General features: G+C 40.9%; 1 protein-coding gene across 5 annotated transcripts in view; it reads left to right on the forward strand.

Moving 5' to 3' along the window:
* The first annotated feature begins 1,225 nt into the window (after positions 1 to 1,225).
* LOC116311097 (apoptosis-stimulating of p53 protein 1-like) overlaps positions 1,226 to 26,076 on the forward strand; it is a 59,591-nt gene continuing 34,740 nt past the window's right edge. The window contains exons 1-4 of one of the 5 annotated variants that reach the window (XM_031728125.2): positions 1,226 to 1,714; positions 16,669 to 16,816; positions 18,679 to 18,786; positions 23,022 to 23,086. In XM_031728125.2, the coding sequence (XP_031583985.1) occupies positions 1,706 to 1,714; positions 16,669 to 16,816; positions 18,679 to 18,786; positions 23,022 to 23,086 (330 nt within the window). In that variant the 5' untranslated portion in view covers positions 1,226 to 1,705. Of the gene's footprint in view, positions 1,715 to 11,368; positions 11,571 to 16,668; positions 16,817 to 18,678; positions 18,787 to 23,021; positions 23,087 to 23,944; positions 24,148 to 25,536; positions 25,615 to 25,703; positions 25,748 to 26,076 lie in introns of those variants that run through there. The other 4 variants (XM_031728126.2, XM_039603466.1, XM_039603468.1 and 1 more) reach the window with 4 other exon arrangements.

Genomic DNA, 26,076 nt, shown 5'->3' on the forward strand with positions numbered 1-26,076 from the left:
CGTCTGGTATTCTGATGCTGAACCGACACCAAAGTGTGATCAAAGGAGAAATGTGAAACCGGCCATCGTTGGGCTGCAGCAGCAAGAGCCACCAAGTCAGTGGTTTGACTAAAAGTGGCTACATGTGCACAGAAGATGGCTCTAGTGGATGATCGCAGGATCCTTTCCATGATTGAAAAATCAATAAATAACCCTTTTCACAGCAACCAAGCTAGAGCACTCTTCAGGTGGCAGGCATATCTTGATGCACGCCTACTGTGAAGATGAAAGAAAACACAAGTGATTCATCAGCCGCAAGAGCAGAAAAAGAAATGGAGCCAGAAGTTCTTTTAATGGCTGAAAATCAGATTAAGATGAAATCAGAGAGAAAAAAATTAAATAAAAGGCCAAAAGATCTGAAGCCTACATCACTTTCTGTCAGACAGGCACGGTTTCTGGGTCTGCATGTCATCTGAATCGTGATTGGTTCATTTTAAATCCAGGTTTCTGCCATATTTCTGCTCTCAGCTAGAAAACGTTACGCTATATGACATAGTACATATATCTGCAAATTTACTAGTATAGTTCCATGTCAGACTCAACTTTAAAATGTTGAGCCCATCACACATTTTATAGTGTAAACATGAAGAAGTGAATAATTTTGTTTTGACTAATAAAGCAGAGACATTTTAAGAAAGAGATAAACCTTTTAAAGGCTTATTTTATGGCAGAAACCTAGAATACCAAAGCTTAAAATAAAAACTTAACATTTAATTTGACTATTGGTTCTTTACATGCAGTTTTGATGTTCTGGTGATCATTAAATTTAAAGTTAGAAAATACTTTACAATACCTTCCCAAACAAGCGTTTCTTATAATGATGACACTGGCTTCAAGAAGTATTTTTACTTCAGGTCATTTAAAGCTCAGCTAAACCAGCTATAATAGTATTTTACAGTTTAATGTGAGTACTTTTAAGTACCACAGTGCTTCATTCAGCACTGTATGTTCTGTGGAAATACAGGCACTGAAAAGTCCGAGTCACCGTGAATATACCTCCACATATTCTGCGTAATTAGGCGAGTTTGCGGGAACAACGCGCTCTGTTTGTAGTGTGTAACTTTTTTTGTTGCTCACGAGGCCGGCAGAGGGCGCTCGTACTCAAAAATCAGATGAATTAACACAAAATGATATTGAGCATTACTTTAACGATTGTTCAGCCACCGATTCTTACTACAGGACTACTAGAAGAGGAGGAGGAAGAGGAGGAGGAGAGCAGGGGTCAGATGGGAGGGATGATCAGGACGGTGACCCAGTTCACCCCGCAAACCGAACCGGACGACCGCCCACAGCTGATCAAAGGATGCAATTAGTGAGATTTTAAGGGTGATTCCAGTTTATAAAAACATCCAGCTGCATTTCCTTCTGTAGAGAGATAGAGAGAGAGAGAGAGAGAGAGAGAGAGAGAGAGAGAGGAAGGAAGGAAGGAAGAGGGAGGGACTGAGGAGTAGAGAGGAGCTGGAGTTTTAGGTTTCCCAAGCATCTGGATGCCTGGCAGGGAGAGACGAAAAAAGGAAAAGGAATAGAGCTCGGATTTATGGAAAAGTGTCTCGAAGCAAAGGAAAAAGGCAGAAAAAGCACGCGCAGAGGGGAGAGAAGAGGAAAATAAGGAGGAGAAAGTTGTTTTTCCAGCGGGACGGGTGCAGCATCGCAGCGAGCAGCAGGAATGTTACCGGTGAGTTTTCATTCATGAAAGGTTCCAGGAGTTTATGGATATGCAACTTCTGAACTGAAGAGTCGAGCTGAGGCAGCAGCCTGGAGCCTACAGCTTCAAACACACGTCAAACCCTTAGAAATAAGCTCACTTCACTCCTGCAATCTATGTCTGAATGAGGGTATAGTTTGTTTCAGTTCACTTACTAATTAAACATTTTTAAACGTACTGTGTGCATTAATTTAAATGTGCCAAACCTCAATATAAATGCATGCTGAGCTTTAACTTGCTTGTGCAAGTGCAACTACTGATAGACAGGATAAGGATAAGATAAGATAGGCTGGGATTGAATTTATTTATTCTAAAAGTTTGGATTTTCCTGTAACACAGCTGCCAAAATATTAAATACTACCTCTAACAAAATAGTTGAAATAAGGCAGTAATAGGTCATTCAGGTATTGATACCTGAAATAGAAAAAAGAAATCAGATTCAGTGGGTTAAAGGCTAAAATAAAATAAAAATTAATAAAAAAATATATAAAGCTATGTAAAGTTTTATTTCAATGCAACAAAGTGGCTCTATAGTCAGACTCAGTAAAACTGTAGTTTTCTAATACGCAAGAAGCTCAGCATGTAAAGTGTTGTGACAGTCCAATTTTTACCCTTGTTTTCCACTTAATTGTTTAATTTTCAAGAGCAGCACCAACTTGGAAACCAACACACAGTTTAGGAAACGCTTTGAGCAGTTCCCATCTCATCCCCAGGAATGTTAGCAGTGAATTTTCATTCAGAGACAAGGAAACAAAGAAATAACTAAACTGCTCAGCACATCTCACATTCCTTCAACTTTAGTGAGTGCATGTCACACAACAGCCAATCATCAGCCATAATCAGCAAGACAGCTGATTTTGTGGCTGTATCCTGATATTTTTCACCATGTTTTTTTCCTAATATTTACACATTCGTTTGGAATTGTGGGAAACATTTTTACAGCGAGCTTCATTTAGTCTGTTTTAGCCAGATGACTGCAAAGTGACTCAGTGCAATTAATTCATGTAATTTTAGATTTTCTTTCTAATGCCTTGAATGAAAGAGCAGTGGCCGCTCTTTCAGTGATGAGGAGGTGCAGATCCTGAACAGGAACAAATGCTGAAACGTAAAAAGGGAACGACCATCTCTGAGGGGGCCTGAGGTCACATCTTTCACCATCTTACAATGCTGTGATTGCAGCCATTTTCCAACTCTCTGTGAATGGCACTCACGGTCATTTATTAATGGTCATGACAGCATTAACAAATATGAAACTGACATCGTGATGCAGCTGTACTGTTTATAATATTGGCGAAAAATGCGGTCAGATGATGTTGAAGATGTTTTTCACACTAAAAACTTTCCATCCAGATGAACAGAATCAAGTTTCTGTGACTTGGAGGAAAAATGTCTAATGGACATGACGACAAAATAAACAGTGGTTCAGTGGTTTTGTGTTGAGATTTTCCACAGTTGTCCCAAATTAACTCCTATCAATGGCTTCTAGTTGGTGTTTAAGCAAAAGTCTTTTAACCATTTATAAAGCATTAACTACATCTCGTTAACCCTTTATGAACAGCCTTATCATAATGTGGGTTATGCAGCAGACACTGGAGGTTCTCTGTATGTACACACAGGAAATATTTGCAGTCAAACGCAGAGTGCCTGAAGTGTTTTTGTACTGCCAGGTCCATTTGTGTTGGTTTTTGGTTAGGTGCCTGAAGCGGGGTCTGTGTTTAGTACCAGCTTGACACATTTTCACATTTTGTTCTAGAACATATAATCCGTGAAAAGATAAAAAAGTGGGAAAAAGTGAATTTTGGAGCTGGTAGTGCTCTACAGAGGGCGTGTGCTAACGAGGGGCGTAATATTAGAGTCTTCTCATCATCCTGCTCTTTTCTGGTCCACTGATAGCATTGTACTTCTTGCATTTGCATTTGTATTTGCACTTCAAACATCACGACAGTGGCACAAGCCGTTAGCCAATGAGATCCACCCTTTGCTTTTGGTATGAGATAGATAGTGATGGCGAAAACGGCCATCTCGAGGCTTGAAAGTGGGACTTCGCAAACTTAATGGGTGATGTGACAGTAGCCACCTCCATTCACTGTCTATAAAAATCATCTGCTTCATCTACTTTGCTGAAGGTCCCGACCAATGTTATGTTTCAAACAGTAGAGTTAATGTATATACGTCTGCGTTTGTGCTTGTGTTGATCTGCAGCTTTTAGGTCCAGTTGGAGGAAAAGTCTCAAATTACCAACCCTGAAATCGGTGGACATTAGTATTCCTGTTTCCCTTCCGTCCTTCCCTCCTCTATTCCCGTTTCTCTTTATCTCTCTCTCTCCCTCTGACACATGGCAGAAAACACTACACCTCTTTGTGGCTGCTGTCAGCTCCAGACAATACTCTGAAGATATACAGAAGTGTTTACTCTATAGAGCAAGGCAGAGAAAGAGACGCATAGAAGCCCGCTACCTTGACTTTTGACCTCACCCCGAATTTCCAGTCCTCCACCTCAGTTCAGACACTTTCTCTAACCTTTGATCCAAAGTACACCATCTCCTAGCTTGTTCTGGAAACCAGCCACTGTTCACTGTATTGTTTTGACAATTAAAGCTCTTTTGCCCTCATGTCTCCAAACAGGGGCAGCTCGGAGGACTGACACAACAAATTCAAAACAGAGCATGATATCATCTGGCAACTTCTTCTGAAATGTTGATCAGCCGGCACATATTTTCCCGGGTACAGAGCCGGCAGCGCTGCCGTCAGTATCTTCTTTTTCCATGAATAGAGAAAGCTACAGAAATATTACAGATGCCGTACAATCTCTCATTTACTTTATTATATATTGAACTTTGTGAAAACTTTAGCATCTTCCTCAGAATTTTTGTTCAAAGCTTTAGCTTGCTCGCACAGAAAACTTACTCACAGCTTAAAAGACTAATTTACAGCTCCATATTTTTGCTCTAACGCTGCTACTAGAGTAGCTTTGCATGATTCAGACTCGTATATTGACACAGTGACCATTGGCGCTTTTGTTTACCTTATAATATAAAACTTTGGAGGACAGAGTATAAGAAAAAGCTCAATAGCTTCCCTTTAAAAACATGTCTTCACTTAAAATGTAATTGTAAATACAGAGGGGGCGTGTCATGTTGTAGGTGTGCCATGCTGGTGACAGAAGTTACATGTAAACGTCATGGAGCAGAGTCATTTCTATTGGTTTAGGACGTTTATGTTAGAATTTAACTCAAAGTGCTGCTAGATGTAATTTAAGACCCAGAGACACCTGAAATGATCTAGACTCTAAACATTATTTTAACTTTATTCGTGTATTTTTACCAGTAGCAAATTTAGCATTGTCCGTCGCTAACGTCTGTAATACATCACGTCTGGATTGGAAAAAACAAAGTTTTAAGCTTGGTGAAAATATTTGTGAATGGATCAAGTGGCTTTTTGCTTTGGAGTATTTATTTATTTTAGTCAAATAACTTTTTTGATAACTTTTTTAATAACTATTTTGTGAAACGTTGTTATGCATAGACTTTGTAGAAAAAGAAAGACTAAAGAAAGTCTATGAAAATAAATGATTTATCGATACAGCAGCAGATACAGTGTATTGTCCCCCAAGTGTGAGGATTGTTTCCTTCTCATTGAGCTGATAGCTCGTGTTTTACTCGATGCACACAGTTCCTATAGAGACGGTACTGACTGTTCTGTGTGTGTGTGGGTGAGTGGGTGAGGGGGTGTGGATAGTGAGAGTAGGGTGTCTGAAACACAAATCACCTTCAGCTGTCACTGTGGACTACTTTTGCCCCCTCACACACAGAGGCCAAGATCTGCCAGTAGGGAGGCTGGTGTGACTGGGATTGGGGGTTTTTTTGTTCTTGTTTTTTTTTTATTCAGAAACTTTATTCATTTAAGCGCAACACACCTTCAATAACCAGTTGAAACATTTTTGGATGCAGTGAAACCAAGCAGCAACCTCCAGAGCTAAAGAACAGCCTGAGTTAAAATACCAAAACATGCAGTTCCTGTAGTGGCCACTTGAGGCTGGCTCCAGAGTGAGTCCCCCACCCAAATTTACATATTTAACCCATATCAAGCACATTTACAGGTGGTACCACAAACGGTTTTGGCCTTTACAGTCAGATCAATCCTATCCATAAAGGCCACTTCTTAATATCACTCCTTCACCTGGATATTTGCATTAGAGGCGTGGCCACATTGATTGACAGGCAGCTGGAGCTGATCAGCAATTTCTTGGCTTCATCTTCACTACTTTGAATCCTAAAACTGGACTTCCTCACTATATTCATGGTGTTAGTGTCTTTAAAATCATTTTTTGAATGGAATTATCTGACCAATTTCATGGCTTACTGAAGCACTGAAGCATGCTTCAGTTTTAGTGAGTGAAATCCTAGCATTGTATTAGTCTTCTACTTAAGTTACCCAGACAGTTTATGAATGCTCACATTGGTCGACAAATTAACACTCCAGCCATTCATCCATATAAGGTAACTTCTGGCTAAAAAAGAACAAAGGAAACCCACCACGATGCTTTGTGGAGCTTCTTTTATCTGCTCTGTCGTTAAAATCTCCAACTTTACAACAAAAATGTTTTATCTGCAGAGGTTTTTGCCTCTGCAGATAGTTTCCTATCTGTCTAATAAGTCTAGAGGTGGCTGAAGGACTTTAGAACCATAAATTGTATGATAGATGGACATCACACCATCACTTCGCTGTTTATTGACGTTATGGTGCTTAGAGTTGACAGATTTGAGTGTGCAGTGTTCTCAGCTTTTCAAATTGTGACTGATTTTTTTATTACTCAATGAGCATATCTATGTATCCAAACAGAAATCACTTTTTTAAGCAGAAGAGTCGCCCCCTGCTGGCCTTTAAAGAGAATACAGACCTGGAAGCGACTTCCATCTTTACATCATCTGTTTACATGGTTTCATTCACCTGGATATTGGATTTAAGGGCGTGGTGTCCTGACACAGGCAGCTGTAGCTGATTGCTGTCTGTTAGATTTCACATTGCTAATTGAAGTCATTGAACTAGATCTTTATGTCTTTTTTGTGCTGTGGGTACTTTTTGGAGCATTTTTAACGGTTTGCTTAATTGTATTTTTGAGTGAGCTTAAAATATGTCAGCAGTCTGCCCTCAGTCAGTGCTGCTCCATATCTCCTTGTTTAAGCTTTAAATCCCTCCAGTTTAACAGCAGGTGTTCCTTGAAGCTGCCTCTCTGGAGGGGCAGAGCTATTTTCTACTCAGTGTGCAATACTTTCCAAATTTTCTCCCCACCCACGTTGGCTGATTTATCCTTTCATGATTCATGATTAACAAGTGAACGCACTGTCGTTTGAAATATCACAGAAATTTAATTTAAGTTGTGTGGGCTGCTGCGACCAGCTGCTCTCAGATCTTCTTCCTGATTTAATTTAAGCTCCTAGACCAGAAAGATCTAAGGTGGAGGCAACGATGTAAGAGCAGAAGCAGTCGCAGGACATGCAAAAAAAAAAAAAGTGGAAAATGCTGCAACACTTTGAAAAAAGGAACCGCCTGCAAACCATTTCACTCCCTGGAGAACTTCTCTCCATGACTGACTGGTAGAGCAGGTATAGGAACACTACACTCCCACATCCCCAAGACAGTCCATCATCATTTAAAACAGCAACGCAACAGCAGCCCAAACATCATCCAATCATATCCGTTACATAATTCACAGGAAAACGACACACTTCCTGACACTGCCATTATGCTTGGTTATACAACTAATGTGGTGAAAGACAGACTCTCAATCTGTAAATACAAGGCTGTCTTTGTAGAAACTTTATATGTCGTAGGCATTCTGAATCATCGAGGCCTAGATTCAAATGAAATACGAACTTTCAGCTTCTTTGAAAAAGATGATGAGGAGGATTATATGGATTGTGGACCAGGCTATTTCCTGGCTGTTGGCATGCAAAGAAGTCATGCTTCCTCACCACCAATAGCTTGGTCATAGACTGATGGCCCCAAAACTAAATCAGCTGCAGTGTGAGGTCTGTTTTATTGTCTCAAGTGGTGGATTCCAAGTTTGATTAAATATTCCCAAAGTGAGTTTGATCCTTTAGAGATTTTTGGGGGAAGACAGGCTGGATTTCAAGTAACTCAGAATCCTATTCATGATTAATGGGGAGGGGGAGCATGAGGTGGACCGATGGATTAGTGCGGCGTAGGCGGAAATGCAGGCATTGTACTGGCCTGCTGTGGTGAAGCGAGAGCTGAGCTGGAAGGTGACGATTTCTTCTTAGCAGTCCACTCTGAGCAGTTTCCTCTGTTGTCTGGCTGGGATCAGCCTGAGACATTGGGTCAGGAACATCTGGAGGGATTAGAGCCACTGCTCCATATTGAAAGGAGCTGAGGTAGCACGTACATGCCTCCTGGGTGCCTCCTATCTGTGCATACACATCTGGGAGGACACCCCTGGGTGAACCCAGAACCTGGTGAAAAGATTATATATCTCATCTGTCCTGAGAAAGCCTTGGGATTCCCCGAGGAGGAACTGAAAAGCATTGCTGCAACCCCAACCTGACTTTGGATAACCGAGAGGTAACGGAGGATGGAATTCCCTGTTTTGGGTTATTGTTATCCTAGTATCATGAGTTTTACTTTTTCCTTGTTATTTTAAACAAAGAAATAATGAGGTTTAAGACTTTTTTGTATGTTTTAAAGAAACACATTAGAGCATTAGATCATCTAGAGGCTGAAATGAAGGTGAACCTGTGGCTGGATGTGTGTACGTTCATAAAATTATTTAAACAAGCATACTAAAATATTCTGATATTTACACACTCAGTCCTGAAAGCGTGCAGTACTTGCAAATAGACACAAGTTTGTTTTTACACGGCGTTTAGCTCACTGAATGATTGGAGCTGTTTAGGAACTAATTGTAAGCACTTGTCCTTCTCGTGGACAGCTGGTGACAGCTGATAAACACGCCTCAGTGGTTTCTCATAGTGTGACGCGCAAACATGCACACTGCGGTCAGCGTACTTCCTGTAGAGAAGCTGTAAGGTGTGAAAGAGCCTGGTTGTCTCTGTTCTGTGGCTGTATTGTATGTTGTAGGTGGTTGTACATCACTGTCCTCTTTAGGAACTTGGACAAACATTTTGTGTATTAAATCCAGTTCCTCCAAACGCAGAGTAGATGTTCGTTGGTCTGAAGGCCCTGATAATAAACGTGGCAGTTGCAGACTGCTATCATTTATAAGAAAACACTGCCTGCTACGTGACTAAAAATTAATCTTTCCATTTATCTATTAATGACACGTGTGACTGATGAAACCTCTTAATGATGCTCTCCAGTTTAATTCGAGTATCTCTGAATATAACTCTTTAATCAAGAAAAGTCCTTCTCACTCATCACTGTCTGGCTCAAGTGTCTCCAGGCAGCAGCTGCAAAGGATTGTGGGACGTAAATATCAGTCAGAGTCACATGATAAATAATCTGTGTTGAAGATTTCTGATTATGCGTGTGCGAGAACAGGAGGAACAGTAGATTTAGTCACAGTGCATGTTAATGTAACGTCTCTTTCCTACTGAACTGTGTGCTGAGTTTCTGCCAATAGCTGCTGCAGAGACAGAGGGTATCTGTGTGTGTTTGAGCACATGCACCCAACATGTGACCTTGTGTGACAGGAAGAGAGAGCGAGGGGCGAAGCTCTTCTGCCAGTGTACCTTCTGTGTCCTATCTGTGTGTGTGTGACAGTGCAGTCATGCTGCAGCATATCAGTGCAGCCTCTCTAATCTCTGCCCTCCAGCTTTGCCACTGCTGCTGCTGGACAGCTTCAATCCACACCACAGCTCAAATAATACAGATATGCTCATATTTCTGCAGATTTGTGGTTTATTAGGAGGTAGTGTGCTTTCATTGTTATATTTATTTGTTTCTCTTAAGCTTAGGTTTTTTAAAAATTTCACTTTGCAGTAATTGCAGTCCATTAAACATTAAACTGACTGCCCACTTTATTAGTTACACCCTGCTATTACCAACGTTTACCTTTTTTTTGCCTTAGAGCTGCCTTGATTCTTCATGGCATAGACTCAACAAGGTGATAGGATCACACAGCTGCTGCAGATGAATTAGCCACACATCCATGATCCATGATTTACACGTGTTCAAGATAATTTGAGCTTTGTGAAATGGCGTGTTATCCTAGATAACCCAGAACCAGGATAACTGTGGCCACAAAGGGATTAACATGGTTAGCAACAGTACTCCTGTAAGCTGTGGAGTTTAAATGACGCTCAGTGGTATCAAGGGGACCAAAGTCTGTCAAAAATATCATACCATTACCACACCAGCAATCTGAACAGCTGATACAAAGCAGTATAGAGCCATGCTTTCAAGTCATTTATGCCAAATTTTGAAAATTATCCAAATGTTGGAGCAGAAATCAAGACTGAAACGACCAGGCTGTCTTCTCTGGTACAGTTTGTAGCCCCAGTTTCCAGTTCTTGGCTGAGAGGAACTGCACCCTGTGTGCTCTTCTGCAGTTCCAGCTGCATTCAGATATGCACTGTTCTTTTACAACCAGTTAGCTGAAAAGTACAGTCAGTGATAGTATTTATGCTTCCCTAATACACAATAATTTACTCGTTAGACATGAGAATTACTGCAATTACAGCAATTAAGTCAAATTAAAAGCTCATAAATGAACAATTTACAACGTGGAACAAAGTCACATAGTGACCTCATCCTTTCCTCCTCTTCTGCTTTGCTCTGCTTCTGAGCGCATGATTAAAAAAAAGGTTTGATCACACTGCCCTAAATAGAAAACATGTCATTCATACTGCAACAACTGAGATTACAAAATTCAGCTGTATTGTAATTAATCTAAAACAAAACTATCTGTGATGCAGCTGTACCAAATACCACCATCTCGATGTCTCGAATCCTCCCTGCTCGTACTTTGCTCCCCTCCTCCACCCGCATCCATGATGAGAGGGACAAGAATCAGGGATGGTCTTATATTTCCCTCCATCTTTGTCGTCTGTTTTCCTTCTTGAATTCAGGATCTATGTTCCTGTGCTTCCTGTCCTCTGCATCTAGCTACTTGATTTGTTTTTGTTGTTTTAACATCACCTTTATATGACTGTGGTTAACAGATGTTCTTTAAAATAAAGCTCTGTTTTGTTTCCGTCAGGTTTAGTTGTATTTAAACCAACTTCAGTCTTTCACAGCAGCTGAAAGTTGGTTTAGTTTTATCATGAAGAACTAAACTTTTACCTAAAACTGATTGGAGACAAGCGTCCGAGTTTTACAGTCAAACCTTTGACTCAGTCAGCGACAAAAAAATAGAACCGCCCCCGTCATGCCAGATGTATGATGAACTTGTAACAATATCAGCTCCGGCTCACAGTCTGCTCCCACCAACAGACACGAACAGTGTCTGGCCTTTCCTTTCTTATAGCTCATCCTCCTCACCCCCTCTCCTTATATTTACTGAAAGCCGACTCCCTTCCCTCCTCCCTCACTGACACCCTCTCTCATATTTGTATTCCCTGCTTCACGTACATTTCAAACACTCTCACCTACAGACACACCACCTTCTCTGTCTGACACCACCAATTATATATCTCACTTTCTCTCTCAAACACACACATGCACGCACACACACACGTGTACACACGCTGGTGTGTGTGCTTCTGCTCAGTCATTTTCCAATGAGGCGGTTTTTGGGGCTGGTTTTGGAGCGGCTGGTGTTTCTGTCTGAAAACTTCAAACTGAGTAATTGCAGGAAACAGAAGAAGAAGAAGAAGAAGCAGCTCCAAACCAGGAAAAGCAAACAATGGGTGAGTGAGTGAGAGAAGAGCTCTGCTTTGCTTTTTCATATATGTTCTTCTCAGTCTAACAAGATGAAGTTAGTTGTGTGAGTTTTATTTAGTTTTTGCTAGAAAAGGTCTGGACGGAGTTGTCTGTACTTGAGTTTTGGACCCTGATAGAGGCTAACATGTTGTTATAAAATGACTAATAAAATGAGCATTGATTGTTTCCTGCAGACACTAACACAGGCTGTTGGTCACCCTGGCTCACTCTTCCTCTATCTGACTTTTTTCCTTCTCTAATGCTGAAAATAGCCCGAGTCACTCCATTCAGCCCCACAGGCATTTCAGGAACTACAGCTCAATCTGCCTCTGTGTGTCTCAGTCACTGATAGCCAGGAAGGAACTGTCATTACTGTGAGGTCATTATGTTCACATTATCAGTGAGCACTAGTACAAGTGATTTTACTGATCATAACATGGCGTCTATGTCACGGTACTTCTGAGTTTCAGATTCTTGATGAACGTTTCTTTAGTTTGGGTTTATGTTATTATTCTAACGATGAGTTCTGTTACTAAAGCTTTTATTCCTGATCTTTACTTTGTGGTTTTCCTAGTAACGGGATTCAGTTTCAGGGTTCTGTATTCTGGTCCCCGTGAACTTTATTATTATCCATAAGTTGACTGTCAGTTGTTTTGGTTTCAGGCTGACTCTGCTTTAAATGACATTGGCATTGCTGACATTAGGAAAGACACTGAAGGTTTGTTAACTTTAGAGGTCTGCATGTGCGCAAAGTACAGAGTTAGAGTTAGGACATAAATGTGCTGCTGCAAAAAAGAAAATTGGAATTTCCAGTTTGTGATCTTTTGCTTTGTGTCACTGATACACATTTACCTGTAACTTCACTGGGTACTCTTTGCTTGTACTGAGTTGGACCGGCTCCTTTTTTTTCTTCCAAACTTTCCTAATTCTCTGTGGCATAGATTCAATAAGGTACCAGAAAATTCCCCAAAGATTTTTCTCCATGTTTACAAGATTGACAGACAGACAGATTGATGGTGCATCATCCTGCTGAAGCACTGTGGTCATACAGGGATGGACATGGTCAGCAACAGGTGCCCAGATTGTGCTTTTAGCCATGCTTTCATTTTGTTTATACCAAATGGTGAATCTACCATCCAATACAGCACTATTATTATAATATAGCTGTAGGTATAATATATGGTACCTGGGACTTTCCACCATTTGGTTTTAGAACTGAAGAAGCCTCCTACATGGGAGGTGAAACGACATCACGAACTTAGATATTTCTCAACGAGCTGTTGAGTAAGTGTACTTAACAAAGTGGCTCACAAAATCTTTTTTTTTCATGCTTCAGTTTGACACCATAATAATGTTTTCAATTCCCGGTAAACTGTAAAAGAAGACTTTTTAGTTTGGACGGGGATGCAGGAATTCTGTGAGGACAGTATGTTAGAGAGAGCTGGGACAGAATTTGCAGGTAAAAAGCTTTCTATTGTACGTGTCAGCTCGTGTTTGTACGCAGTGTTGATAATAACCCAGAAGAAGCTTTTGGAAAGTTTAATGCAGGACGCCATCAGCGAAGTGCAAAACAGTGTTTGTTTTCTTCTCAGACATCGTGCCCAAGCCTTCAGGTCTAACACAGCTGTTTAACGTGGCAGCCTGTGGGGGATCTGAGAGCTCAGCTTTACCTTCATGTGATTGAACTGCTTCAGCAAAGAAACTGATCGATTCCAGTAATTTGAGATCTCCTTTTATTTTTATGGTTTCAAATAATTTTGATACAAAGTACAAATCATACAACTTACTTACTTAGACCAGCCTGGTCTGATTGTTTAATAGAAAATACAGTTTCATTTAAACCTTTAAATTATGTTTGAGTGAATCATATATTGCAGGATGCTAGCACCTTAGATGAGCTGGTGGAAGCTCACCTACAGTGAAGCCAGTGAAGCTACAGTATTTTACTGTTTTTACATTATGGTTATTCTGGTGTTGATGTGTTCGTGCCTTGATTTTTATTCTTTGCTGTAGACTTGGTTCCCTCAGTGTTTTCCTCTCTGTTCCTCACTCTGTCTTTTGTCTTTGCATTTTGGTTTCTTTGCATCCCTTCTCAAGAAAGTCTGAGTTCAGATGAGCAACAGTGAGGTTTTAGTTCCAGAAAGGCTCATCAATCAATTCATCTTCTCTTTGTCTTTTATCAAAGCATCTGTTATGTTCCTCTCTGTGTTTGCTGCTTTGTTCCTGTTTGCTTTTTCTGCATATTCAGTGTTCTTTGGATTCTGGTTCTGGTTGGACTTTTGTATTTCATTTGAGACTTTTGATCTGCCACAATAAAAGCCTGCCTCATTTTTTTTTAATGTTTGTGTTATATCACTTGGCACCGTCCCTCGTTTGACTTTCCTTTGTACATCAAGACTGTAGATGTGTAATAATTGAAACAATTTCTCGAGATGCACTTAAAATATTTAGATTGCTGAAAGATGTGAAAGATGTAACTGTTAATATGAGACGCCTGATTAATTACCAATAAATGACATTGAAAGCAAAGGCCATGCTGGGAAATAAATGATCCCTCACAGGCCAAAGTTTTAGGAGAAACAGATTGTCTCACACCACGAATTTTCCAGTTTTACAATTAAAAACATTACAGGGCCACATGTAAATAAATAAGTGATCACACTCAGTCACTCGAAGGTCAAAATACAAGAAAATGTGCTGCATTTAGAAAAGAAATGAGGTGAAAATGAAACAAGCTGAAAGTTTGCTGTGTTTTGTCTCCTTAGACTGCTCAGGGCCACTAAAATGAGTTTTTCTGATAAAGTCAAAATGAGTGAAGTGTTATTTTTGGGCACTTTTTTCTCTGGTGTCACAGTAACCTGCATTTGCATCTTTGTCAGATATCGAAACCTTTGCAGACTGTGTTTTAAATACAGCATTTATTATTAGTGAAATTCCCCGACAGCGTGTTTGCGCTGCATTCGTCTTTGTCTGCTTTGGATAGTCTTTTTTATTAAATCACTTAAAGGAGAAAAGCACACTGGATGATTTGATTACAAAAAGTTCTTTTATCACAGCCGGCACCCCGTGAGTGTAACAAATGATGTTTCTGACCACGTGAAAAACATAACAGCGCTTCTGAGGCCACAATTAGCCTACTTTGAACGATTTGTGGACGAGTAAAACCCCTGGTGTGTTTGCAGGGTTTAGGAGTTTGCTCGTGTGTGTGTGTGTGTCTCTAATCCAAGCTTTAGAGCCCGTGTCCCTGCTCTGTCCGTCTGCATGCAGCCAGAGATTACTTGATATGATCTGGGACAGGTATATAGAATACTGAGGATTAGTGTACAGAGTATACTTTGAGTGTGTGCATACTGTAGTATCTGCACAGGAAGTGTGTGTGTGTGTGCGTGCGTGCGTGCGTGCGTGCGTGTGTGCGTGCGTGTGTGTTTGCGTGTGTGTATGAGAGAGAGAAAAAGAAAAAGCAACACTGAGATTAAAAAGTGTATCTGTATCCGTGAGCGCTGTGGTGTGTCGATGCACTCCTATCCCAGATTACCCTAAATTTATCTTTCGACTGCTGGCTGACTAACTGGCGTGACATCACCAGTGACATCACTGATGATAACACAGGATGTCCTTTTCTGATTGACATTTTAATCTTTTGGCTGCAGAATTTACAGGATTTGATAACAAAATTATTGAGAGGAGGATCAGTACTCCGCAGATCACCTTTAAAATCCTAAAGTGCTTTTTCCGTTTATGTTAACAGAAATAAACGGACACTAAAATGAGAGTGAGCCCACGGTTCTCAGCTGGAACAGAGTGGAGTGCCCCCCCGGTTGGAGTTCAAGTGATCTGGAGTCTTGTTGATTGGTGACCTGGGGAGGGAGTGGCAGATTGGTGCAGTGGTAGTAAAGATGATCTTGCCCTCACCTATCCACAAGTTTTCAATTGTGACCAGAAGAATGAGATCATAGATACAAGCAGCAGAAATCAGCTTTTTACAGGGAATGTCTGGGTTCTCCCTTAGAGATAGGGTGAGGTGCTCAATCAGTCTGGAGGGGCTCAGAGTAGAGCAGCTACTCCACATTAAAAAGAGCCCGTTGAGGTGATTCATCTGACCCGATGTAGCAAGGTGTTTCAGGCAGGTCCCAACTCGGGGAGACCCATGGGCAAAGATGGAGGAGATGCCTCTTCTTTGACTGCTGCCCCGGTGACACAGACCCGGATAAGCAGGATTGATGGATGGATGGATTAGGCTGGGTTTGCCATTGTCATAGAGAGAACTGGCCGTGTGTGTTACTCTGTGTACAACCAGTTATGTGTCACAACTAATAAAGTAGGACAAGATTCAAAAACAAATTAATCAGTCTTTACTGGGCCAAAAAGTGAAGAGGATGTCCATAAAAATCAGACAAGCAAACCCAACAAAGAGTATTCAGAGGCAAAAACCAGAAAACAGAATTATAACACAAAAAAAAACTTCACATGGAGTACAAAGAGAATCTGGCACTGAAAGAGGGGAAGACACACATTAAACTCACATTAAAAATTAAAGAAAAGAAACACCAAAATGAAACAAGAAAAAGACAACAAAGAAAAACAATAACTCAGGATTCACAGTGAGCCCTCACAGTATTGATTTTGTGAGGTGTTTCAGCTGAGATCGGTGTTGTGATAACATGGATGAAGGACTGTATCATGTTTTTGTTGAACAAAATCTGCCCCTGCTCCTTGGTCACCTTCATATCGCCCAACATTAACATGTGTTGTTTTTTTAATACATTACTTTTGTATTAAACTCATTTTTCACTTGAATATCACAGCTGACTCACCTGTTGTCTGCACATAATGAAACCCAGCTGCAGAGGTGGTCTTGACTTCATACTGGGATTTTTAGCTTTGAATATCATCATCGCTACCAGCCACAATAACTCCTTCAAAATAAGAGTTTAAATATGGCTGATAAATTAGTTATTTAATCAGCATTTGGAGGTTGGTGATCTGATTTCAGCCAGTGAGCCATAGGAAAGAATCTTACTGAGTTTGGGGGTCCATGTAAAATAATATATAAGTGATATTAACATGATTTTTCTTTGATTGCAGGTGATCCTGACAGTTTACCTCAATGACACCCAGCAGATGCTAACTGAGGTCCCTGTCACTCCAGCGACCAGAGTTATAGATGTGGTGGAGTACTGCAAAGAGGCCGGTGAGGGGGAGTGTCACCTAGCTGAAGTATGGAACGGGCATGGTGAGTCCATTCATTGGCTGATAATGCTTATTGATTAGAAGTTACTTAAGGGAAGCAGCACATGCTGCAAATGTAAGACATTAACTTCATGAAAGCCTTAAAGTGGAGACGCCAAATGCATTATTCAGCAGCTGCAGATTCACACACGGAGCTGAAAAGTGGCTTAATTTGTTCAGTGTCAGTCGCCCTTTTAGGTGCTTAAAATCAGACTATCTTCTGTCACATCTCTGGTCCGGTGGTGAATGCTCATATTAAAACCAAACTTTCAAATAAGCAGGTCAGTGTAAGTACAAATAACCCCAGTAAGCTGTAAAGCTCAGTTCTGCTCTGTTTAAGTCAGGTTTTCTGCTCTCACCTCAGTGATGTCAAGGGGGGATATCCCTAATATATTCATATCTTCTGTTGACTTATAATCATAATCCATCCATTCATCTTCCACTTATCTGGGGCTGGGTCATGGGGGCAGCAGCCTAAGCAAGAAGCCCAGACCTCCCTCTCTCCGGCCACCTCCAGCTTGTTCGAGGGAACAACAAGGCGTTCCCAGGCCACCCAAGAGATATAATCTCTCCAGCATGCCCTGGGTCTGCCCCGGGCCTCCTCTCAGTGGGACATGCCCAGAACACCTCACCGTGGAGGCACCCAGACTTATAATCATAATCAGTAAGAAATCTTGACCAAATTAGAAGTCAGCCAGGACAAGACAGGATATTACATCTAGAAAATTAGCTGAACAGGACTGGACTATTCTCACAGTGTATCTCTTTATGCATACACTCATTAATCATAAAGAGTCCAGCTCATATAATTACTATTGACAGTCTGTCTTTGGAGCATCGGAGCACTTGCATGATTATAATCTTGCATTAAGTGACAGGATAATCGACACGGCGTAACTCAGATCTGGGTCGCTTGCTGTGAAGCTAATTATAAACCGAGTCAGACCTACAGTATGTTGCGGCTTCAGCTTGTGAAATCAAGAGTGCTAAATGCTCCAAGTTTACTATATGAATAGACCAGCCCATCTCATTCACACACTGAGGGCGTCCATTAAAGCGTGGCCCACATTCATTCAGTCATAGCTGTCGACGCGGTGATGCCCGCGCAGTAACGGGAGTGCGTTTGTGTGGCTTTGTGATGTGACTGAGCGGCCAGACAGGATATAAACAGCTCTAATACTACACCATGTCTTAGTGAGTGACTGTGTAAAGCAGCACATAATAGATGGCGGCATAAATTGTGTGCCGAGTGTTGGTGCGTGACAACAGGCTGTGCCTCAAGGGCACAGCTGGCTTACTTCACTGTGAAAATATTGATTCTCTGGATTTTTTTCTGGCTTCATTTTTCCACACTAACATTTGCAAAAAAGGGTAAAAATAAATGCTTAAAGCCCCCCTCCACTCAGAAAGAGGTTTGGGGTTTTGCACATTGCATTGTCACTGTGCAGATGGTGATAGGTTGCTGTCTTGCATATGTTGCATATATGTTGCAAACCTTTCAATCCTACATGTGTGGCTTGATGCACAGCCAGCAACATTACAGCTGCAATTTTGAATTCTTATTAATTATTCCAAAGCAAAGATTATTCATTTTCTTATAAGGAGCTTTTGCACAGTTTGTAAAAAAGACATATTTTACGTGTGGAGGATATGTTTATAGACAATTTTGGCTGTAGACGTGCACAGGTAATTTTTTGAAACTAGTAAGTCAGATTATACATGTCGACCTGATAAAATTGTAAATGTGCTTTTTAACAAAATAAGAATTCTGAATGATCTCTTTCTAGCTCTATAACACAATAGTGTGACGTTATGTAATTAGTGGGATCTTTGTCAAATGTTTTCTCACCCTTCGTCTGTTCTCAGAGCGAGTTCTCCCTCAGGAGTTGTTATTGTTGGATCTCCTTCAGCAGTGGGGAGCCAGGAGGCCCGAGGTCAGCTTCTACCTCAGACACTGCCCTTCCTGGACACAAGGTACAGCAAAACAAATACACATACACACTGAATTCATTAAAGCTCTCAGTAAAAACTAAGTTAAACAAAAAAAAAGGATTTGGGGGTATTATTTGAAGAGAACGTGGGAAAAACCCGGTATAAGTGCTGTGCATGAGGTTTAGAGGTGAGTTCAGGGCCTCGGTCAGTAATTAGCCAGATAAGATGATTAGAGTTACATAATGGCAGGGGTGTGACGGCGAGGGGACAGACGAATGCTGCTGAAACGCCAGGCGATATTCTGCCAAAACAACTCTTTGATGTGCTGGCAGCCATAAAGAAGAACTTTGTGAAACCAGGCAGGCGAAATGACCCATTTTTCCCCGTAAACTTCGTCAACGAATGAGCGATTGTGTAACGTTTGTTGAGCGTTACCGGCCAAAGCATTCATCAGCAGGCGTGTACTGGCGTCACTGTAGCGCTGGTGTGTTTTTGTGCCTGCGTCTGGTGCTCCCCACAGGGACGGGACAACCTCACCACCTGCTGGTTCCCGTCTTGCCCCTCAGTCATTAAAAAGCTCAATTATCATTCATTAGAATCTCATTATTGTCGTCTGTTAGCGAGCTGTGAAGTCTTTTCAGAAAAATGAATTAATCACCACCAAGTTTTTTTTTCATTTTGGCCCAGCCCATTAAAGCTTTCTCGTGTCTGTTGAGATTTTTTCATTATGGTGTCTGGATCTTAGATTTTATCCAGTCACAGTTCATATGCCTGGAGATCTGTGGTAACATAAAAAGAACAGCAGCTCATTTGGTCTGCTGCTGTGGAGTGCTTCTCTCTCCCTGTGGTCTGCCTGCTTCTTTAGTACAGATGTGGTTTTGAGCTGTGAGCGCACGTAGCTACAGAAAGAGTAACATCATCTGTGCTTGTAAAGGATGGATTTGTTGGTGCAGCCCCTGCGGCAGCCACACTGTCCCCGCACTTCTGCTGCCAGCTTGTGTTTGGCTCTGCACCTAATACAATAAAACAGCTTCTTAAATGAGCCAATAGCTCTCCAGGGACCGGAGCATCACATTACCCTAATGCATTACCTGCTCCTAGGCTAATTTAGCTTCATCTGCCCTCAGTGCCTTATTGAAGGTGCCTGTGGTGAGTTTGCACTTCCTGTGCAAGGACATCACTTTCCATCATCAAGACTTCTGTAATTAATCCACATTACCTAAAAATTATGTGTCCTTCCATGGAGAGCAAACTGGTCTTATTTGAATGGAACAGAGGTAACTTAATAGAGGTAATATGGCCCACAGCACAGACTGTATATGAATGATGGATGTAACCAATGTGAGTTTCAGTTCTATTATTTTAGCTGCTGCCTTTTAGTTTTGTTCCAGAAAACTATGTTTGAAAGAAGGATACAGCCTAATGTTTGCGAGATGCATGCACAGGCTGTGTGCATCACACACGCACAACTAGAATTTCATTGAGCAGTCAGTTAGAAAACCAAATTGTTTTTAGATATCTGTATTAATCTCCACCACTTGGTGCAGTCATTCATCCCCAACCCAGAGCTGCTAGCTCTTCACCTCAAAGGGAACCGTAGCTCATCATTAGACTAGGATACCTCCTGGATCCCTCTGAGGTGAGGTGTTTGAGCATGTCTGCTGGGTAGGAAATCCTGACACTTCTGGAGTGATTACATCAAAAGGAAGATCTGAGCATTTCTTCTTGACCGCTTCCTCCGCGATAAGAGTCAGAATATGGATGGATTGATGGATCGATGTCCCACGGTGAAAACCAAAGTGCAGTATTTTTAGTTATAGAGCAGCTTGATGTGAACTTTCTCTCTGCTGGTGCTTAAATACAATTTTAACTGGTTTATTGAATGGGGAGTGCTGCTGTGGCTGCTTTATTGGCTGGAGGTGAAAGTTGGAGCTGCCTGGGATTAGCCCAGATTGAACCTGTCTCATCTTAGTACATCTAAGATGAATCATGCAATTAATAGAGTAAAAACAGATAAATAAAGAGCTACAAAGAGCATGTAATTAAGTTATTTTAAGGTATTAAGGAATTAATGAAATAGTATGCAGTAAGAGATCCAAAAATGTTGAATGATCAACATTAACATGAGTATAGATTTTTCCAATTTTGAGATGAAGAGAGGCACATCATCAGCATACAAAAATATCTTGTAGGGCACAGAATCTGTTTGAAGTCCTGTTGTACTATTATGGCTTCTTATGGCCCAAATTGGCAAAACTTATAAAGACCTCTCCAAGTCCAAACTCTCCTAAGACCTCAAATGAATAAGGCAACTCTACCAGATCAAAAGCCTTCCCTGCATTCAAGGAAATAATAATCCTGTATCTTATTCACTGTAGAAAACTGGATAATTGTAAGTAATTTTCTCATGTTTGTAAGAGGTGTTCTGTTTTTTGACAAAACCAGTCTGGTCTGATTTAACTAAGAGAGGGAGATAGTTCTCCAATCTTTTAACCAGGAATTTGGGGAAAATTTTGCCTTCAACATTGTTTAAGCTAGTTGGGCGATAAGAGCCACACTCGTCAGGGGGTTTATCATTTTTGGATCTCAGGCTATAAAATTAACTTTGATAAAATCAAGAGCAATGCCAGTTGGTTTTATAGTAAAACTTCACATCCATCTATTTCCCCTTTCTTCTGGACTGATTCTGGATTAGACGCCTTCTTGAGGCACAATTTGACCAGAGTGCAAAAAGAAAAAAAAAAGGAAGGACCTTACAAGATGGATGAATCTGACAGCTTCATGGATGGTAGAATAAGTCTTATAAAGACGAATATCCTGTCAAGATTACTTTATTCTGTTCAGTTGTTACCACTATTCTTTCTAAGATAGCAAAAGAGACTGAAAGAGACTTTTCTAAATTTATTTGGCAAGAGAAAAGACTGTGCAGCTCTCTGCAGAGGTTTGTCCTTCCCTAGCATTAGACATTATAATTGGGCATGTCATGGCAGGCTCATCCATGAGTGGCTTTACTGTTATCTTAAACTCCTTTTGAGAAATGGGGATGTAATGCCTTTAGGAGAGCTTACATGTAGAAATAAACCCAGCTTGAAAACGATAACGAAAACGACAATCCAATTCTTCTAAATACAATGAAAAGCTGGTGAGATATAAACAGATATAAATAGGTAGGAAGGATTTAGTTACCTACATTACACCTCCTATCAACAAGAGAGATTTTCTCCCTGCTGTGATTTGCTTGTATTTGGATCCTGGCACAGAAAAGGTATCAAAATAACAGCAGACCTGTTTGATGAAAATAACAAACTTATGACCTTTGTCCAGTTTCAAAATACCTTTGGCCTTCCTCAGAAAGATTTTTAAGCATATCTTTAAATTTGTCACTACGTGACGTCGCAGGATTCCTGCTCACTTCCAGGGTCCATAGAAAACTTCCTTGTGAAGTTTACTTTAAATAAAGGTTTTATTTTGGGTTTTTACGACATCCTGCAGAAATAATATAATCACAATGCTGGGAATGTTCTCAGGATGACTTGCAGAAAGCCTATGGTGAGGAGATTTGGGAGATTTGTTGTAAATGATCCCATTCTTTGTTTCTGACTAATAAATAAATGAAAAGGAATTCATTATAAGATAATAGATGGAAAATATGGTGTCCTGTGCTAAATAAAATACATTCCAACAGGTCACCCGAGGAATGTATATTCACTGTTTTTGGGAATGCCCTTGTATTTCCAAGTTTTGGAAATATGTAGTTAAAAAATAAGTGCAGTTGTAAAAAGTAAAGTTTGTAAAGATCCTGGGCAATTTTTATTGGGGCTGCCCAGTGATCTATGTGCTGACATCCTTAAAGGAGAGCTTACATTCAACAGAATATATTAATATGTCATAATACCACCCCCCACCCCCACCCCCCATTTTTTCTTTTTGAGTGCAAGAAAGGCTTTTCTGTCTTTTTTTTTTACTGTATTGTTGTTATTGTTCTTTTTGTGAACGCCAGTAAATATTCTCTGTTTTGAAAATAAAGTGTTAAAGTAATAAGAATGATTAGTATGCAGTGTATGGGAAAAGAAAGCAGATTTTCACATCCTGTCCATTTATCCTTGCGATAAGGCGAACACGCGCGGTTCAGTGGTTAATTAAGGCCGAGGCTCTGTTTCTGTGTGTGTCAGTCACATGTCTGCCAGGTCACAGGGCTCAGCACACCCAGGTCCAGTTTTAATATGCTGTTTCAATATCTCTGCTCACATTTCTTTTCATTGTTCATTTATATGAAGGAAGTCAGCAGCCTTTGGAGCAGAGCTGGACCACAGCAGCAACAGCAGAAAGTGCTAATGACAAGGTTGGTACACACGCACACACACACGCACACACACACACACACGCACACGCACACACACACACGCACACACACGCGCGCAAACGCACACACACACGCGCACACGCACCTACACGCACACACACGCACGCACACGCACACACATGCACACGCACGCACACACACACACGCACACACACACGAGTTACAGCATGTTTATACACACAGTGCTGCTTTGTATATGTAACTACAAAAAAATATATCATGCAAATATTTAAGCATGCATATCAGCTCAGAGGTTTTATTGATAAAGGATGCAGGATTCATACAGATGTGCATGCACCAAAAGAATATTCTGATTTATTAAACTGGGATTGTTTCTGTTCCTCTGAAGCTCCACGTTAGGTTCAGATTTGTAAAATTTCATCTAAACACCTCTGTTCTAAAATTTGAAGATGAGGACTCGGTGAAGAGCTGCAGCACACAAACAAACACCCACAGCTTTGAGACCTTCCATGTCAGTTATGACTTCCTTGATTCCAGATAACACACGGCCTCCTCAGGCCTCAGCTTTGGGCTGTCTGTGGTTAAATGTGAACCTGCAGCCAGTTTGGCTGAGCGCCGTCATGGCCTGTGGTTTTTGTAATTGTGAGGTTTAGGTTATTTCTCCTGGTTTAGCTTCTGTTTAAGGTTTTGTGTTTTGCTTGGATTTTGCATTCTTTGAGTTATTAATCCTCCCGTATCTGCTTCGTCGTCATCATTAGTCTCTTGTGTTTTGTATTTAGTTTTATTTCTTTTGTGTGTGATTAGTTTTAGCTGTGCCCCATTTCCCACCTGTTTCCTCTTCCATTGATTGCGTGTCTGTGTGTTTGTATATCGCCTCAGTTTCCTGTTGTTTTTGTGTGTGTTAGTGCCCTGTGTGTGCTCTTTCCAAGAGTTTGGAGTGTTATTTTTGTTGACTTAATTGAAGGTCAGTTTTCATTTACTTTGTTTTGTCTGTGAGTCCTGCATTTGGATTCTGCTTACTGCTAGAAACTGTGGCAAGAGCAAAGACTGGAAAAGGAGGGAAATTGTAGCCTGTAAAGGTAAAGTATACCAGCACAGAGGTGACAAACATGCAGCCCGGGGGTCAAGAGGTCACCCGGATGTCTTTGCGAGGATGGAAAATGCAGTTAATTCTCATTTGTTTTGTTTTTTTAATAAGTCGCACTGCTGCTCCTGGTGATGTCATGTCAGCAGTCTTTTGCATAAATAGAAATATCTGGAAAGTCAATTCTGACAACTGTTAGAGCTCAATATTCAAAGTCAACATGTTTTTGCTTTTGTAGATTTGTTGTGATTTGCAAATGTAATGAGACATGCTGCTGAAATTGTCCTTAAAAAGAGAACTCGGGCTGTTTTTGTAAAATGATGATGAAATGATGAAAGCATTCAAATAAAGGTAGGTTATCGTGCAGCAGTTTTACAGGTCCGGCCCTCTTGAGATCAGATTGGACTGAATGTGACTGATAAACTAAAGTGATATCTGGCAATCTGAGGGGTTAACCAAGCTTGTTTGCACCACACATATTGGTGTTTCATGCATGGACCAGTAGAGATACACTAAGTGTTTATTGGTGAGCTTTACAGGTGGATTTGGTTAGTCATACCCTCTGTTTGCAGAAATGTTCCTGTAATTTATTTTGATAGCTTTTGGGTTTGACTTTCAAAATAAGTGCAAGAAATAATCCCAGTCGACGACAGGATAAAAGACATCTGGCTCTTTAATAGCATTTAATTTGAGGAATACAAAATAAACCCCGTAGTCACAGCGAAGTAATTGTATGAGTGTGTCTTTGTGAGCCAGTATTCCCACACGTACAGCACAATGCATGTGCACGTTTGCGTGTATGTATTTGTCTGTGTGTGTAGTGCAGCGGATTAGCCCGGGGATTAGTGACAGTGATGATTGAACTGTTCTACCAGGAACAACCATGCGAGCACACAAACACAGCACATGCACACTGTAATTGCTGTTTATAAATTCACAAAGAGAAAAAAGGGTAATTAGTCTTTTGTCACCAGCCTGAGTCAGTGCTTCAGCTAACCATGTTTTGCTTTGCCAGCCTGCCTTATCCTGTCATCTTGAGGTCATGCAGTAAAAAGAGCAGCTGACCTCATGTTTGGTGCTTTTAATTTGTCACTAACAGCTATTTTGAACCATGCAAGCCATTGTGTTTCAGCCCAAACTGCACATTTGCTTTGTATAGCAGGGTTAGACCTCGGTTAGCCAGTCACAGACTGTTTTTGTGCGTACCAGTGTTGGTCAGTCTGCTGGATGGTCAGCCTGTGTGTGTGTGTGGGTCAGTCAGTGAAGGTAGGATTAGCTTGGTCCCATGACATAACCAGGCTAAGAGGATTGCTAGTGAGCCAAACAGCTCCTCCTCCCTCTTCTCTTCTTCCTTTCACCTCACACACTCCTTCACACTCTTAAGGTCTCCGTGTTTCTTCGTCCTCATCCTTGAACATTTACTTTAAAGCAAAAAGATCTGAGGCACAACGAGACAGAGGGGGTGAGTTTTGGTCCATTTCTTTTTATATGGGTGCGTGTGTGTGTTTGAAGCTACGTTGATTTCCACTTTTTTTGACCTTTTCACTTTAGGTGAAACAGTAGAATAACTCCACCAAACAGAAGCCAATCTAAAGGTGACTTTGAGCAAGTGAATAATTGTGTATAAGCTTGTTTTCTACTCCTTAAACCTCTGAGAGATATTCTCTGACTCTGGTTGCACTCACACACATTGGCTGGGTGCTTTACGAGCAGTTTGTCTATGTGTCAGGGTGGAGCGTTTGGCTGTGTGTCTCTCTGTGTGTCAGTGAATCAGTGTGGTTTACATCTTGTGAAAACAGGGTGTGGCTTCTTCTTGCTTGACTGTGTTATTTGTGTGTGTGTGTGTGTGTGTGTGTGTGTGTGTGTGTGTGTGTGTGTGTGTGTGTGTGTGTGTGTGTGTCAGCCTTACTTTGGGATTTGGAAG

The sequence above is a fragment of the Oreochromis aureus genome, linkage group 19 (assembly GCF_013358895.1).
Source record: "Oreochromis aureus strain Israel breed Guangdong linkage group 19, ZZ_aureus, whole genome shotgun sequence".
Taxonomy (NCBI): domain Eukaryota; kingdom Metazoa; phylum Chordata; class Actinopteri; order Cichliformes; family Cichlidae; genus Oreochromis; species Oreochromis aureus.